Source organism: Salvelinus sp. IW2-2015, linkage group LG20 (genome assembly GCF_002910315.2).
Source record: "Salvelinus sp. IW2-2015 linkage group LG20, ASM291031v2, whole genome shotgun sequence".
NCBI lineage: Eukaryota > Metazoa > Chordata > Actinopteri > Salmoniformes > Salmonidae > Salvelinus > Salvelinus sp. IW2-2015.
Window position 1 is genome coordinate 43,558,685 of NC_036860.1, and position 15,933 is coordinate 43,574,617.

At 42.9% G+C, this 15,933-nt stretch overlaps 2 protein-coding genes across 2 annotated transcripts in view; both read right to left on the reverse strand.

Moving 5' to 3' along the window:
* LOC111980432 (coxsackievirus and adenovirus receptor homolog) overlaps nucleotides 1–11,085 on the reverse strand; it is a 75,999-nt gene extending 64,914 nt beyond the window's left edge. Inside the window, exon 1 of the mRNA XM_024011168.2 lies at nucleotides 10,924–11,085. Within this exon, the coding sequence (XP_023866936.1) occupies nucleotides 10,924–10,975 (52 nt within the window). The 5' untranslated portion in view covers nucleotides 10,976–11,085. The remainder of the gene's footprint in view (nucleotides 1–10,923) is intronic.
* Nucleotides 11,086–11,527: 442 nt separating this feature from the next.
* The window catches only part of LOC111981881 (protein BTG3), a 17,288-nt gene continuing 12,882 nt past the window's right edge, over nucleotides 11,528–15,933 (reverse strand). The window contains exons 4-5 of the mRNA XM_024013369.2: nucleotides 12,347–12,542; nucleotides 11,528–12,229 (exon numbers count right to left, since the gene is read on the reverse strand). Coding sequence (XP_023869137.1) covers nucleotides 12,014–12,229; nucleotides 12,347–12,542 — 412 coding nt within the window. The 3' untranslated portion in view covers nucleotides 11,528–12,013. The remainder of the gene's footprint in view (nucleotides 12,230–12,346; nucleotides 12,543–15,933) is intronic.

Sequence of the window (15,933 nt, forward strand, 5' to 3'; positions counted from 1 at the left end):
CTTGGCTTCGAAGACCTTAGATAGGCAGGGCAGGATGGATATAGGTCTGTAACAGTTGGGTCCAGGGTGTCTCCCCCTTTGAAGAGGGGGATGACCGCGGCAGCTTTCCAATCCTTGGGGATCTCAGATGATACGAAGGAGAGGTTGAACAGGCTGGTAATAGGGGTGCGACAATGGCGGCGGACAGTTTCAGAAATAGGGGGTCCAGATGTCAAGCCCAGCTGATTGTGTATGGGTCCAGGTTTTCCAGCTCTTTCAGAACATCTGCTATCTGGATTTGGGTAAAGGAGAGCTGGGGAGGCTTGGGCGAGTAGCAGCGGGGGGGGGGCGGGCTGTTGGCCAAGGTGGAGTCGCCAGGAGGAAGGCATGGCCAGCCATTGAGAATGCTTGTTGAAGTCTTCGATTATCACGGATTTTCTCGTGGTGACCGTGTTACCTAGCCTCAGTGCAGTGGGCAGCTGGGAGGAGGTGCTCTTGTCCTTCATGGACTTTACAGTATCCCAGAACTTTTTGGGTTAGAGCTACAGGATGCGAATTTCTGCTTGAAAAAGCGGCCTTTGCTTTCCTGACTGACTGCGTGTATTGGTCCTGACTTCCCTGAACAGTTGCATATCGCGGGGGCTCTTCGATGCTATTGCAGTTCGCCACAGGATGTTTTTGTGCTGGTCGAGGGCAGTCAGGTCTGGAGTGAACCAAGGGCTATATCTGTTCTTGGTTCTGCATTTTTTGAACGGAGCATGCTTGTCTAATATGGTGAGGAAGTAACATTTAAAGAATGACCAGGCATCCTCAACTGACGGGATGAGGTCAATATCCTTCCAGGGTACCCGGGCCAGGTCGATTAGAAAGGCCTGCTCGCAGAAGTGTTTTAGGGAGCGTTTGACAGTGATGAGGGGTGGTCGTTTGACCGCGACCCGTGGCGGATACAGGCAATGAGGCAGTGATCGCTGAGATCTTGATTGAAGACAGCAGAGGTGTATTTGGAGGGCAGGTTGGTCAGGATAATGTCTATTAGGGTGCCCATGTTTACGGATTTAGGGTTGTACCTGGTGGGTTCCTTGATGATTTGTGTGAGATTGAGGGCATCAAGCTTGGATTGTAGGACTGCCGGGTGTTAAGCATATCCCAGTTTAGGTCACCTAACAGAACAAACTCTGAAGCTAGATGGGGAGCGATCAATTCACAGATGGTGTCCAGGGCACAGCTGGGAGCTGAGGGGGGTCGGTAGCAGGCGCAACAGTGAGAGACTTATTTCTGGAGAGATTAATTTTTAAAATTAGAAGTTCGAACTGTTTGGGCATAGACCTGGAAAGTATGACAGAACTTTGCAGGCTATCTCTGCAGTAGATTGCAACTCCTCCCCCTTTGGCAGTTCTATCTTGAGGAAAGTGTTATAGTTGGGTATGGAAATCTCAGAATTTTTGGTGGCCTTCCTAAGCCAGGATTCGGACACGGCAAGGACATCAGGATTGGCAGAGTGTGCTAAAGCGGTGAGTAAGGCAAACTTAGGGAGGAGGCTTCTGATGTTGACATGCATGAGGCCAAGGCTTTTTCGATCGCAGAAGTCAACAAATGAGGGTGACTGGGGACATGCAGGGCCTGGGTTTACCTCCACATCACCCGAGGACAGAGGAGTAGTAGGATGAGGGTGCGGCTAAAGGCTATCAAAACTGGTCGCCTAGAGCGTTGGGGACAAAGAATAAAGGAGCAGATTTATGGGCGTGGTAGAATAGATTCTGGGCATAATGTGCAGACAGGGGTATGGAGGGGCGCGGTACAGCGGAGGCAAGCCCAGGCACTGGGTGATGATAAGAGAGGTTGTATCTCTGGACATGCTGGTCTCAATGGGTGAGGTCACCGCTGTGTGGGGGTGGACAAAGGGGGTATCAGAGGTACGGAGAGTGGAACTACAGGGTCCATTGCAAACCAAACAATGATAATGAAAACTAGCCTGAACAACAGTATGCAAGGCATATTGATATTTGAGAGAGACATACAATAAGGCATAAAGTGATTGCAGGTCTTGATTGGGAGAGCTAGCTAAAACAACAGGTGAGATAACACAGCAATAACAGGTGCTAGTCTAACACAGCAACAACAGGTAAAAATGGGCACGACTAGGCAGAAAGGGTCGGATTAACTCACACAGATCCTGAGTTAAAGCACAGAGCCGACAGATAAAACACAAATAAACAGAATGGAGTACCGTGAAATTAATGGACAGTCAGCATGCATCAGCTATGTAGCCAAGTGATCATAGTGTCCAGGGGGCAGCCGTAGATGGAGCAGAGGAGGCCTCCACTAAGCTAGCACGCGGCGTTTAAGTTAGTAGCCCGGGGGGTGGCTGCTCAGACGGAGGGGTCTGCTCAGACGTGGTTGTGTCGACAGAGAATCCAAGCCAGATGGCGAAAGAGAGGTTGTGAATTGTAGAATTGTGTTTGCTAACTGGTGCTAGCTTCGTGGCAGTGGCAGTGGCGCTAGCTCTTCAGCTAGCCGGCAGATGGGCCTAGCTCGAGGCTAGCTCAAGGCTAACTGGTGCTTGCTTCGGGACAGAGGTGTTAGCCAGTAGTAGCCACTCGGTTGCAGCTAGCTAGCTGTGATGATACGGTGTAATTGTCCAGAGCTTGCGTCAGGAATCCGGTGTGTGTAGAGAAAAAGCAGTCCTATATGCTCTGGGTTGATTCGCGCTTGCAGCTAGCCGGCAGATGGGCCTAGCTCGAGGCTAGCTCAAGGCTAACTGGTGCTTGCTTCGGGACGAGGTGTTAGCCAGTAGTAGCCACTCGGTTGCAGCTAGCTAGCTGTGATGATACGGTGTAATTGTCCAGAGCTTGCGTCAGGAATCCGGTGATGTGGTAGAGAAAAAGCAGTCCTATATGCTCTGGGTTGATATCGGCTTGCAGCCTGGCAGGTATTGGTCCCCCGGTATTGAAGCTGGCTGTGTCCGAGTTGAGGGTGAAGACCGCAGCAGTGGCTAACTGACTACTAGCTAGTAGCTAGTTATCTGGCTAGCTTCTGCTTGGGGTTACGGTTCTAAAGTATAAAAAAAATAGCAGGTCCGTACCACATTGGGTGAGGCGGAATGTAGGAATGTATATTCAGTTCCTAGATGGAAAGTGAAATTAAAATATATACGAAATKTATACGAAAAATACRAAGACTATTTACTATTTACACGCGACAGGACAATACAGGACAATACAAACACACGTCCGACTGCTACGCCATCTTGGATTCAAGATGGTAAGTTGCTAGCTAGCATTAAACTTATCTTATAAAAAAAACAATCAATCAATCATAATCACTAGTTATAACTACACATGGTTGATTATATTACTAGCTTATCTAGCGTGTCCTGCGTTGCATATAATCGATGCAGTGCGCATTCGCGAAAAATGACTGTCGTTGCTCCAACGTGTACCTAACCATAAACATCCATGCCTTTCTTAAAATCAATACACAGAAGTATATATTTTTTAACCTGCATATTTAGCTAAAAGAAATCCAGGTTAGTAGGCAATATTAACCAGGTGAAATTGTGTCACTTCTCTTGCCTTCATTGCACGCAGAGTCAGGGTATATGCTACAGTTTGGGCCGCCTGGCTCGTTGCGAACTAATTTGCCAGAATTTTCCGTAATTATGACATAACATTGAAGGTTGTGCAATGTAACAGGAATATTTAGACTGATGGATGCCACCCGTTAGATAAAATACGGAACGGTTCCGTATTTCACTGAAAGAATAAATGTTTTGTTTTCGAGATGATAGTTTCCGGATTCGACCATATTAATGACCTAAGGCTCGTATTTCTGTGTGTTATTATGTTATAATTAAGTCTATGATTTGATAGAGCAGTCTGACTGAGCGATGGTGGGCACCAGCAGGCTCGTAAGCATTCATTCAAACAGCACTTTCGTGCGTTTTGCCAGCAGCTCTGATGTTTATGAATTCAAGCCTATCAACTCCCGAGATTAGGCTGGTGTAACCGATGTGAAATGGCTAGCTAGTTAGCGGGGTGCGCGCTAATAGCGTTTCAAACGTCACTCGCTCTGAGACTTGGAGTAGTTGTTCCCCTTGCTCTGCATGGGTAAYGCTGCTTCGAGGGTGGCTGTTGTCGATGTGTTCCTGGTTCGTGCCCAGGTAGGAGCGAGGAGAGGGACGGAAGCTATACTGTTACACTGTCAATACTAAAGTGCCTATAAGAACATCCAATAGTCAAAGGTATATGAAATAGAAAATGGTATAGAGAGAAATATATAATAACTACAACCTAAAACTTCTTACCTGGGAATATTGAAGACTCATGTTAAAAGGAACCACCAGCTTTCATATGTTCTCATGTTCTGAGCAAGGAACTTAAACGTTAGCTTTTTACATGGCACATATTGCACTTTTACTTTCTTCTCTAACATTTCGTTTTTGCATTATTTAAACCAAATTGAACATGTCTCATTATTTATTTGAGGCTAAATTGATTTTATTGATGTATTATATTAAGTTAAAATAAGTGTTCATTCAGTATTGTTGTAATTGTCATTATTACAAATAAATAAATAAATAATAATTTTTAAAAAATCAACATTTAAAATCGCCCAATTAATTGGTATCGGCTTTTTTTGTCCTCCAATAATCGGTATCGGTGTTGAAAAATCATAATCTGTCGACCTCTAGTTAGGACACAATAACGTCAAACTGAAGCTGGAAAGACTGCAAACTAGCTGCACTTCGTTTCGTTTTACCTTTTTTTCTAATTGACATTTCTTTGTATATATCCATAAATATTATGCCAGCTGAATCATGATTTCGACTGGCTGAGAAACGCTGCATGCCTGCCTCTCRTCCCGACCCCTACACGTTCATTACTATGGGACAGTTGGAGATCGAATTGAAACAATGTGGGAAATTTCGGAGAGAGACAGCAAGGTTYATACAAATCTCTGCTGTTGAAAAACGAAATGTTAGTCGAAAAGAAATGTGAGATAATGTCTAGATGGTTTTTTATAGTGGAGATGAAGTTTATAACTTCCCTACCTGGGCAGATGAGACAGTGGATTGCGCAGTCAGATGGAACAGAGTAAATAGGCATTTTAACGTTATAGATTTCGCCGGTGGTAACTTGTGGAATAGACACCCGCTGGAATGCGCTTTTAACCAATCAGCATTAGACCCACCCTTTGATAAAATCTACCATAAATTCTATCAATGAATAAAAGGAAAAAATAGGCAGATATATTTAAGGTTTTTAGAGACCTGCACATTTGACCTCAGGATTCTGCCATTGACAGTAAATCCATGCGCCATCTTTAAATAAAAGAGAAGTGGATAACAAAAGATGGCCCAAATTTGGCAAAGAAGTTCTGCAAGAGAAAGCTCCTTGGGTCCTTTAGCCTATTCATTCATCTACAGTAGGGCAGTTTGTGTGATAAATATCAAAAGAGATTTATTTGAAATATCCCGTTTCTGTCACAGTTAGCCATTTATCCATCAGGGTGACCATTATTCCTCATTAGGGGATGAGGGCGTTGAGGGGCTGTGCATATGTGAACATCGAGTGGCCCAGTCATGTGGTGGGGTGTTTATCATCTTAACGGACCGACGGCCCCATGATGACTGATGGGAGTGGAGAGAACCAGCAGCACCGTGGCCTTGTTTTTATTTATGGGAGGGGGAGAGAGCAGGAGAATTCTTGCCTCCTGGTCCGTTCACAAGTGCACATCCACCAACTTAGCACATCTGGATTGTGATCGTTAGGCAAGCAATAAACGTTTTACAAAAAATAAAAGGACTGATTATTTTAGTCCAGGTAGTCCCTCCCTGTTTCAGTACGTTTTATAAAATTAAATTGTACAACAGGGCCTTACCACAAAATGCTTACTTACAAGCCCTTAACCAACAATGCAGTGAAGAAATTATTTACTAAATAAACTAAAGTAACACAATAAAATAACAATGAGGCTATATGCAGGGGGTACCAGTACCGAGGCAATGTGAGGGGGGGAGGGGGGGGGGGTAGTCGGGATAATTAGTAAAGTGACTATGAATAGATAATAAACAGCGAGTAGCATCAGGGTAAAAAACAAAGGGGGGGGGGGGTCAATGTAAATAGTCCGGTGGCCATTTGATTCATTGTTCAGCAGTCTTATGGCTTGGGGGTAGAAGCTGTTAAGGAGCCTTTTGGACCTAGACTTGGCGCTCCGGTATGGCTTGCCGGGCGGTAGCAGAGAGAACAGTCTATGATTGGAGGGTGACTGGAGTCTGACCATTTTTGGGGCCTTCCTCTGACACCGCCTAGTATAATAGGTCCTGGATGGCAGGAAGCTTGGTTCCAGTGATGTACTGGGCCGTACACACTACCCTCTGTAGCGCCTTGCGGTCGGATGCCGAGCATTTGCCATACCAGGCGGTGATGCATCCGGTCAGGATTCTCCCGATGGTGCAGCTGTAGATCTTTTTGAGGATCTGGGGACCCAAGCAAAATCTTTTCCGTCTCCTGAGGGGGGAAAGGCGTTGTCGTGCCCTCTTCATGGCTTTCTTGGTGGGTTTGGACCATGATAGTTTGTTGGCGATGTGGACAGCAAGAAACTCTCGACCCGCTCTACTACAGCCCCGTCGATGTGAATGGGGGCGTGTTCAGCCCTCCTTTTCCTGTAGTCCACGATCGTCTCCTTTGTCTTGCTCACGTTGAGGTTGTTGTCCTGGCACGACCCCATTCCAATCTCACCTTCTCTTACCAATCACATCTCAGTGACACATCACTTTATGCCCTCATTAAAACATTGATGGTCAAGACGACCAACTCTTCAATAATTGGCCAGAAGTTCAAACAAGTTTGGTATGACTACTAACACCATCTGTTAATATAAAATGACCAGGAGGGTTCAAGTGAAGGGCTACCAACATCTCTCTGTGTAGTGCTTCGGATGCCGGCCCAGTGGCAGGCAGAATTATTTGCTCCCAGTACCTGTGAATAAGGAATAACTCTGAAAACATTGGCCTCACCACCAGCCTTTAAAAACAGAGCTTGAAAACACAAGCTACTATTAAATCATTATCATTGTCCGGAATGCAATCGGCACACCTTAAAATGGTCCACTCACTCTCTAAATCGAAAATGTATTATATTTTTTAAAAAGGAACAGGGTTAGCGGATGTGTTCAGGTTAAGGGATCAGCATCGTTTCGCACTCCCATGCAGACGAGTGAACAAGAGTCGTCACTCGACAAGGAGCCTGCACGACTCGGCATGTTAAAATATTTAGGGTCCGCCTGGGTCTCTGAATATTCATGTGCCTTCGTTCTCATCATTCGATTGTGGAGGACACAGCAGCGGTGTCCCTGGAGTGCAATCTGACTCTACGTGTTCTTGCTTTATTTTCTAATAAAGCATGGGGCTTCGGGCCGAGTGAGTGGGGCCGGGCAGGCAGATTTTGGTTTGGAGGGGAAGCTGGCTGCTACCAGAGCGTATTTGAAGCGAGAGGAGGGATGGGACTGTTTCAGCCATGTCACGAGAACTGAATGTGAAATCATGACCTCAAGCCAAAGCTGCTTGTCTACATTGGGTCCATGCATGACAATAGCGCAGGTTGAACAGTACACGAGATGCCTTCTCTTATCGCTCTTACCGTGTCGCTTTCTAGATTTGTCCAAGGGCCAGACTTTCCAAACCATCAAATATAAAATGATATGTTCTTGTGCAATTGTGTTATTACCTGAACAAATATATCTCAATTTCTTTCAGACAGCAGAACTGAAAACTAGGCTGGCTGGATGCCTGAAACCCCATAATACTTTTAGAGATACTACATTATGATATGCTTGTTTCTGAGTCGAAACCGGAAAGGGTGAGTTTAAGTTAGGTCAAAAGAACCTCACCCTGGTCATGATCAGCGAACAATAGACTAAGTGAACATTAAAAAATGCATTTGTTTCTAAGAATTTTGATTTGATGAGTGACTCAAAAGGAATCCTTTCAGACAGACCAATATAAACAGAGACAGCCCCAGGATCTACTGAACAGGTAATCAAATGGCTACCCAGACTATTAGTACTGACCTGTTAATTTAATTCTTTGCACTGGCTCTTGCACACTCACTGGGCTCTACCCACACACATTACACTGACACTTCAACACACACACGCAAACACAAGAATACAAACCCCACACAAACACACTCTTCACATACGTTGCTGCTACTCTGTTTATCATCTATCCTGATTGCCTTGTCACTTTTACCTCTACCTACAACTACCTTGTACTCCTGCACATTGACTCTGTGTCGGTAATCCTTGTATATAGCCTCATTATTGTTATTTTATTGTGTTACTATTTTATTTAGCAAATTTGTCCTTTTGTTCTGCATTGTTGGGAAACAATTCTGCATTGTTGGGAAAGGGCCTGTAAGTAAGCATTTCACTGTAAAGTTGACACCTGTAGTACTCGGCCCATGTGACAAATTATAATTGATTTGCATGTTTAGAAAAGGTATCCTAGCAATGAGCTCCCAGCGGGGAGTGGAGTGCAGCAAGCTTATCAGGTAACAACAACATCCTTGGTCTGCTGAACTCTGAGTCGCTGCTCTGCATTTACCTTAYCCTATGTCCCAAGCTTCACTCAGCGCTGACCAGTCCACAGCCAGGGATGAAGGGGGGTAGAGTAGGCCAGGGGTGAAGGGGGAGGAGGACCAGAGCTGGCTCTACAGGAGACCTCCTCAGGTGTCAGAGAAAATAACCATCCAGGCCCCACACAAACATCAAAGTGCTGACTGGCTGGAGGATGTCTACTGGCATCTGCTTAATGCAGCCAGGACTAGACAGGGCTGTCAGGGACTATGGAGAAGATATAGAGAATGTGTCTCTGACATGACAAACACAGAAGCGCCTTGGACACAGTCTTGACACAAGCCTCGGAAAGAGGAGAATCACCTTTGACATTGAGCTCCCTGTAAAAGCTTATTTGTTTCAGTAGGCAAAGCTAGTCTATATGAAGGGTTTTAAGAAACAGTTACATCACATCTCCGGAAACTAACTATAACCTGCTATACATCCTTTGCTTTATATAGTATGATATTTACTTGTAAATGTTTTTGTTGAAGCATTTAGGTCGACCTAATAAAATAAATGAAAGTTTCATGAAGTTTAACATATAGGCTAGAAATGTCCTAGTTGCATTGAATCGCCATTTGGAAGAGGATGAGCGCCCCAAATGCGCCCCATTTGGAAGAGGACATCGCCCCAAATGATGAGCCCATGAAGCCATTATTATGGTAATGAGCCTCTACTCATGTACAAAAACGTATTGCATTACAGAAAAATGCACTGGTGGGCAAGTATAACAACACCCCTAACCAGACCTTTAAACATTACCCTCACTGTGCCAGGGCTTTAACACAGCAGAAAGAGTTGTGCCTGCCTGTGTCAACGAAGCACTTCATTATTGCAGGGGTTTATCAGTAACCAGTGGTGCGGAATATCATTGCCCTAACCATGGCTCCATCCGCAGTGGCAGCTCCACTTTAAAAGTGCAGGGAACCTTTGAGCTACAGAACACAGGCTGATACTAACAGTAACACAATCCATCTACAGTACCATAGTTTCACTTCTGTGGTGAGAGAGGGAGGGGCTGGTTTCAGTGGAAATTCCAGGACAGCGACAAGCTACACACAAATAATAATAGGAGTGCTGAATTCCCCTGTAGCAGTGAGCTCCCCAATAGCAATAATACACACTGTCTAAAGTGCATCCCAGTTGACAAACGTTTTAGCTGTATTGTTTAGTTTTATAGGTAATCAATGTTAACAACCCATCTGAATCTCCTGACCTGCTGATAAGAGGGTGATTTCCATCCCAACTAGATGATGTGAGAGGCAAAAAGCATTTCAACAGTTCCCAGACAGTTCAAGCAGCGTTTATGATACCATAGCATCTAACACGCCTCAATCAGAGCCACCTACATGAGTCCTCAACAAATAACTGGTGAAGGATTGTGAATTAAAACTAATTAGGCCCTCTGTTTTCCATCCATGAGACTAAAAGAAAACTAATACCAAATGGGCTACACTTACTGTTGGTCTAATAGTAGAAAGTTCCCACTCACATACAGTAACAATATATTTCAGGGACATAAATCTGGTCGATACTCAGCGACCAACATGTGATTAAGATTAATTTCTGGCTGGGTTTAGAAAGCACCTACAAGTCATTTAAAGACCTTCGGACTCCTGCCTAGCGCAGGAGGGGGGGAATACAGTTTAAATTGTCTTGGCAGATGGCAGACAGAAAACGCAGCACTTTGAAGCCCTTTACAGGTTTTAAGGCGGATCAGGCTATTGTGTGAGTGTTAACTACCAGTTGCAAAACAAAAACAACTAGGTAGCGTTAAAAAATAATTTGCAGCGTGTAGGGAAAAACATTCTCACCACGATGCAACCTATATCAATTTAGCAACTATGTTTACTGTAAAAAAAAATGTAAACTGTTCTAGCATATTATCCATAATATGTGAGTTCAATAAGCCATGTGTTGAAACATATACGTTATTCAAGTCAAACGCATTTCCAGTCATTTCAATAATAACTATCTACGTTACTTTAAGCACAGTGCGCCTACATTTGGGATTCCAGAATTCAATGACATAATTTTGGTGTAATCACATTTTGACAAGTGTTATTTAGCTGACGCTAGTTTGAATTCCTATGGTAAACTAGCTAGCCATTTTCAATATTATAAGTAAAAACATGCGTAAGCAAATTAGTATAATCTAAAGTCATTATTTTACATGTTATTCAATAGAACAGACAACCAGTTCGTTCTTTTATTCGCAAACATCTAACTTTTTAGCATGTTGCTCGTCGCCAGCACTCCCATTTTCGCCCGCGCTTATGAAAATGTAGGATTTTTTTTWAAGTAGCCGGTGGACGCCAAACTTACCTGCGATAAGACTAATCAATACACAGCAGAGGTGGGGTATCGTGAAATCCATTCCTTTCGGTCTATTCCAATAATTTTCTTTCAAAACACAGGTGAAAAATAAACTTATGCGGTGCTTCCGACTGTCAGAGCACTCTCCCGAAGCATCAAAACTCTCCGATCCCTCTACGCCTCAGCAGGTGCATTATAGGAGAGCTGGAGTCTAGACACGTGATTTCCGGAGGGTACCAAAGTCGTGTTTTCGAAGACACTCACGCCCCCTGTCGTATTACATGCGTTCACAACAGTGAATGGACACAGCTTCCTAATCAATGGTTATAGAAATAGTACATTTACTGTTCAACTTTGAAACACAGAACAAGACAAGCTAAAGCTATAAAATATAGTTGTGAAAAGCTTTACAATGGTCTATAATGACAGTGCACACATTTGATCAGAACATCTGAATTCAACAGGTGTAATACAAATATGTACATTAATATTTGTCTGCCATAGACAATCATATTGTATTTGCATATACTATGGTGTTTACTGTAAACCTATGGGATGAAGGCAACAAGCATTCAAATTACACTGCAGTAAAATATATCAAAACAGCAACAGAGTATGATTTGAAAATTTGTTTAATGTCTCATAATTTAAGGTTGGCACAATTCATGAGTAAACTGTATAAATAAAAAATTCTCATTAGAACATAACTGATGGACAGTACAGTAGGTAACAGACAATTATCCATCAAATATAAATACAGTACATATATCTTCATAGCTATAAAATACATGAAAATACAAATTCCTTCTCCATTACAACTGTAGATTCCTTTACTCACATGATTACAAATGATCTAAAGTGCAAAGAGTTAATGTTCTTATCAAACAAAAAAAATTAAACAAATTCAAGAGTTTCCAGAGTGACTATTAAACTACTAAAATAGTTTTTTAAAATGTGGTCAGTCATGTTAGTGAATTTTAGTTTGCCCTCTCATTCTCCTCCAACAAGAACTATATTGCTTGCTCTAGTGGTCACCCTTTCACAGCTCAGGGAACCTGGAACAGGCTAACACTAACAGCAACACTTGCTACAGTGGTCCCTAACAGTGAGCCAGGCCTGGAGTGCCACCCCAGTATCCGTGCCACCTTCTGTGGCCAGGTGGGGCCCAGTCGTTGTGTCTGAAGGGCTGGGTAGGTCTACCTTGGGTTCTGAAGTCATAGTGAGGAGGACGTGGACGTCCATTATATCCCTTACCCGGCCACATCTTCTGCTTGGGCACTGGAGGACGCCACAAAGGAGTAGCTGGGTAGATCACCTTTGAACAATAAAACATGGGTCAATTTCAATTATATTTCCCCCATTGTCAGAGCCGACCAAGGAGGTATTCAGACAAGACTGTATGGAACACGACTATGTTCGTTACTGGTTGTACCTGGTATTTATGGCRATTTTGAGGGAAGGTAGGGGGAGGACGGGTTTCTCTGAGGCCACTATCCTCGTCTGAGGAGGAACAGGAGTGGTAGTCAGATGTCACCCTCTCGACAGCGCTGGTCACCTTCTTAGTCACATCCTCTTTGTCATCACCAGAGAAACTGGCAACAGTGAAAGCAAGGTTTCTCTCTCCATATCTGCACGAGAGGAAAAGAAGCCAACAAGACAATTCTTTGTCACTGAATGTATATCGACAATTTAGTGCCTCGACTGGTAACCCAGAGGGATTTAACATGAATGGTGTAGTTAAGAGGTAAACAATGGAACAAGGCTTCAAAATGACTCGGGGTTTGTAGACAGTGGCAAGTCAAATTCAAGGAATAAGTACTTTTCCCAAGCACTAATATTTATTTCAGGACCATACATTTGTAGTAGTTCCTATTACGCAATTGTTTCTAGTTGTGGAAAAAGTGGTTGAAAAGTACTCAATTGTCATACTGGGGTAAAAGTTAAGATACCTTAATATAAAATGACTCAAGTCAAATTGAAAGTCACCCAGTAAAATATTACTTGTGTTAAAGCCTTAAGTATACTTAAAACCAAATACTTAAGTATCAAAAGTAAATAGAATTGCTAAAATGTACTTAAGCATCAAAAGTAAAAGTATAATCCATTTCAAATTCCTTATATTAAAACAAACCAGAGGGCACAAATATATATATTTGTAATTGACGAATAGCCAGGGGCACACTGCAACACTCAGACATAATTTACAAACAAAGCATGTGTTTCGTGAATCYGCCAGACCAGAGGCAGTAGGGATGACCAGGGATGTTCTCTTGATAAGTGCGTGAATTGGACCATTTCTGTCAAAACGGGTGTCAGGGAAAATGGAGTAAAAATTACATTATTTAGGAATGTAGTGAAGTAAAAGTTGTCAGAAATATAAAAGTACAGATACTCCCCAAAACTACTTAAGTAGTACTTTAAAGTATTTTTACTTAAGAACTTTACAGATGCCATGTCACATTGTTTAATTGATATCACAATATGTGAATTGTTTTATTTATAAACTGTAGCAGCAATAATTTGAAGCCACAAATTGCTGGAGAACTCAAATCCATAAAAAAATTCAGCTATGGATTAAAGATCAGGACAGTCAATGAGATCAACATGATTGAGTAAGTTTTAAACTATGACAACAATAAAACTACTTTATTGTAGGACAGACCAAAATCGTCTTCAAACTCAATCAAATATGCTTCCCAAAAATAACGTACTCTGTGGTAGAACATTTATTTTGAATGACGATTTTCTGCATTTATCAGCGTGCCATCAGGTAGCCTGACTTCAGATGTGTCCATGTAAACAAGATTATGGAAAGTTATTCTTACAAAGCATGTAAACGTTTTAATCAAACTATTATAAAGCTGACTATCTAGCCACAATCACATTATTATGTGCATGTAAACATACTCATTGAGCAAGTGAGTGCTCACAACAATCCAGTAAGCGAAGCCTTTTTATCTTCTATTGAACTTTGGAAACTGTTGAACATGATTATGCATTCTCAGGACTGAGGTCTCCACCTCTGCAGCTACCCTTTCCATGTATTTTTGCAAGAGTTGTCCTTTTCCAGGCATCTCTTGTTCCCTCCCGTTTCGTGGTCCTGCTGTGCATCTAGGTAGTCTTGATATTTCTGCCTTGCTGATTTGCAGAAAGATAATTGGTGGCGTTATGTTGACATTCTTTAGTCCTCCTGCATTCGCTAAAAGAGTCATACACCAGTCTGTGCTGTGGAGGACTGCGCCTTTTTTTTTGACAACAGTGAGAGCGGAGTTGACTGCCGAGGCCTGTCCATGGGAGAACACAAGGACAATTTGAGTTACTGGCCACAGGTCTCCGTTGTTTTCTATACCCTTCAGACGCTCTAAAAAGAAAAGGTGTCCAGAGYAGTTCTCTGCGGATCATACTCGCTGAACAGACAGTGATGTCTCAACACCTCCTGCTGTATGAAGAACTTCAACTGCCTCTGGGCATCGTCACATCATGCCCCAGAAACACTCTTCAGGTCAACTAAGTGTGAGGAGACGTTTGAATTTTCGCTCACATGCTTCAGGAGTCCTTGTCATCTGTTGTGGGACAAGACAAGTAGCCTTTCGTCACAAAACTGGACTTTATTGGGGTTTTGAGCATCAGCCTCAACACCTGGAGGCACTTCTTTGTCACTCAAACGCAAAAATCCTTCGCCCACTCACTTTGCTAGACGCTCGTTTTAGCACCTTACATTTTGAAAACCCAATGTCAACTTTGGAGGGGCCCATGGCCTCATCCTCTGTCACAGTGTATTTCAGAGAGTCTAAGTGTCACACCTCTTACTTCAAGACTCTGCTCATGACATTAGTCAATAGGTCTGCCCAGTATGCTGTCAGGAATGGGACTGTCAGTTTGGTAGTTTTGAAGGTACCCTTGAATGTGTTTGGCTACAAATGTGAAAATCTGTTTTGCTTGGAGCAGGGTTCGTACAGACAGTGGCAAGTCAAATTCAAGGACTTACGTATCTTTTCAAGCACTAATATTTATTTTCAAGGCCCATTAGTTTGTAATAGTTCATATTACTATGAAATTGTTTCTAGTTGTCACCAGCTGGCAGTAGCCTCATGGGGGAAAAACGTAGTATTCATCACTACCTTACAAGTTGTACTCAATAATATGTTGTTTCACTACCATGAGTGGTAAGTCAGTACTGATGATTTTGCCTACTGGTGAACACATTTCTACACAAGTACAGCACAATGACTTTATTGGGCATTTGGGAATCTACTACTTAATAGTTACGAAAAAGCATCCTGCTTCCGACTGGCAGCTTAAGTGTCGCCGGTCGGGTGGGCTACGTGAGGAAAACGGAACGTGAACGGCAGGAGCATGGCTGCCACTTGATAAAGCGGAACATCGTAGGCACCCTGAATGAGGCATTCGGCAAAAAAGCTCTAGAGGTTGTTGCAGAGAAAAAGAAAAGTCACATGCATAACTGCCGCCAGCGCAAGATGCAGCGTTGGTCTTTTCCCCTTCATGTGGCTCTTCAGGGCCAACTCACCCATGCTTCCAATGTCAAAGTCTGACTCATTTTTTGCACCTTACACGGTGTGGGTTGCTTGGGTCCAGTGATGTAGTGGTAAAAAAAGTAGATAAACTACACTGAACACAAATATAAAACAAGTAATGTTTCATGTGCTGAAATAAAATAAGATATTTTCCATATGATTGCCTTAGCAATCTCACTAGGATAAAGACCTCCTCCATTCCTGCCATTATTGAAAGAGATCGTGATACCTCACATCTCAAAATAGGGTTACTTAATGTTAGATCCCTCACTTCAAAGGCAGTTATAGTCAATGAACTAATCACTGATCATAATCTTGATGTGATTGGCCTGACTGAAACATGGCTTAAGCCTGATGAATTTACTGTGTTAAATGAGGCCTCACCTCCTGGTTACACTAGTGACCATATCCCCCGTGCATCCCGCAAAGGCGGAGGTGTTGCTAACATTTACGATAGCAAATTTCAATTTACAAAAAAAAAAAA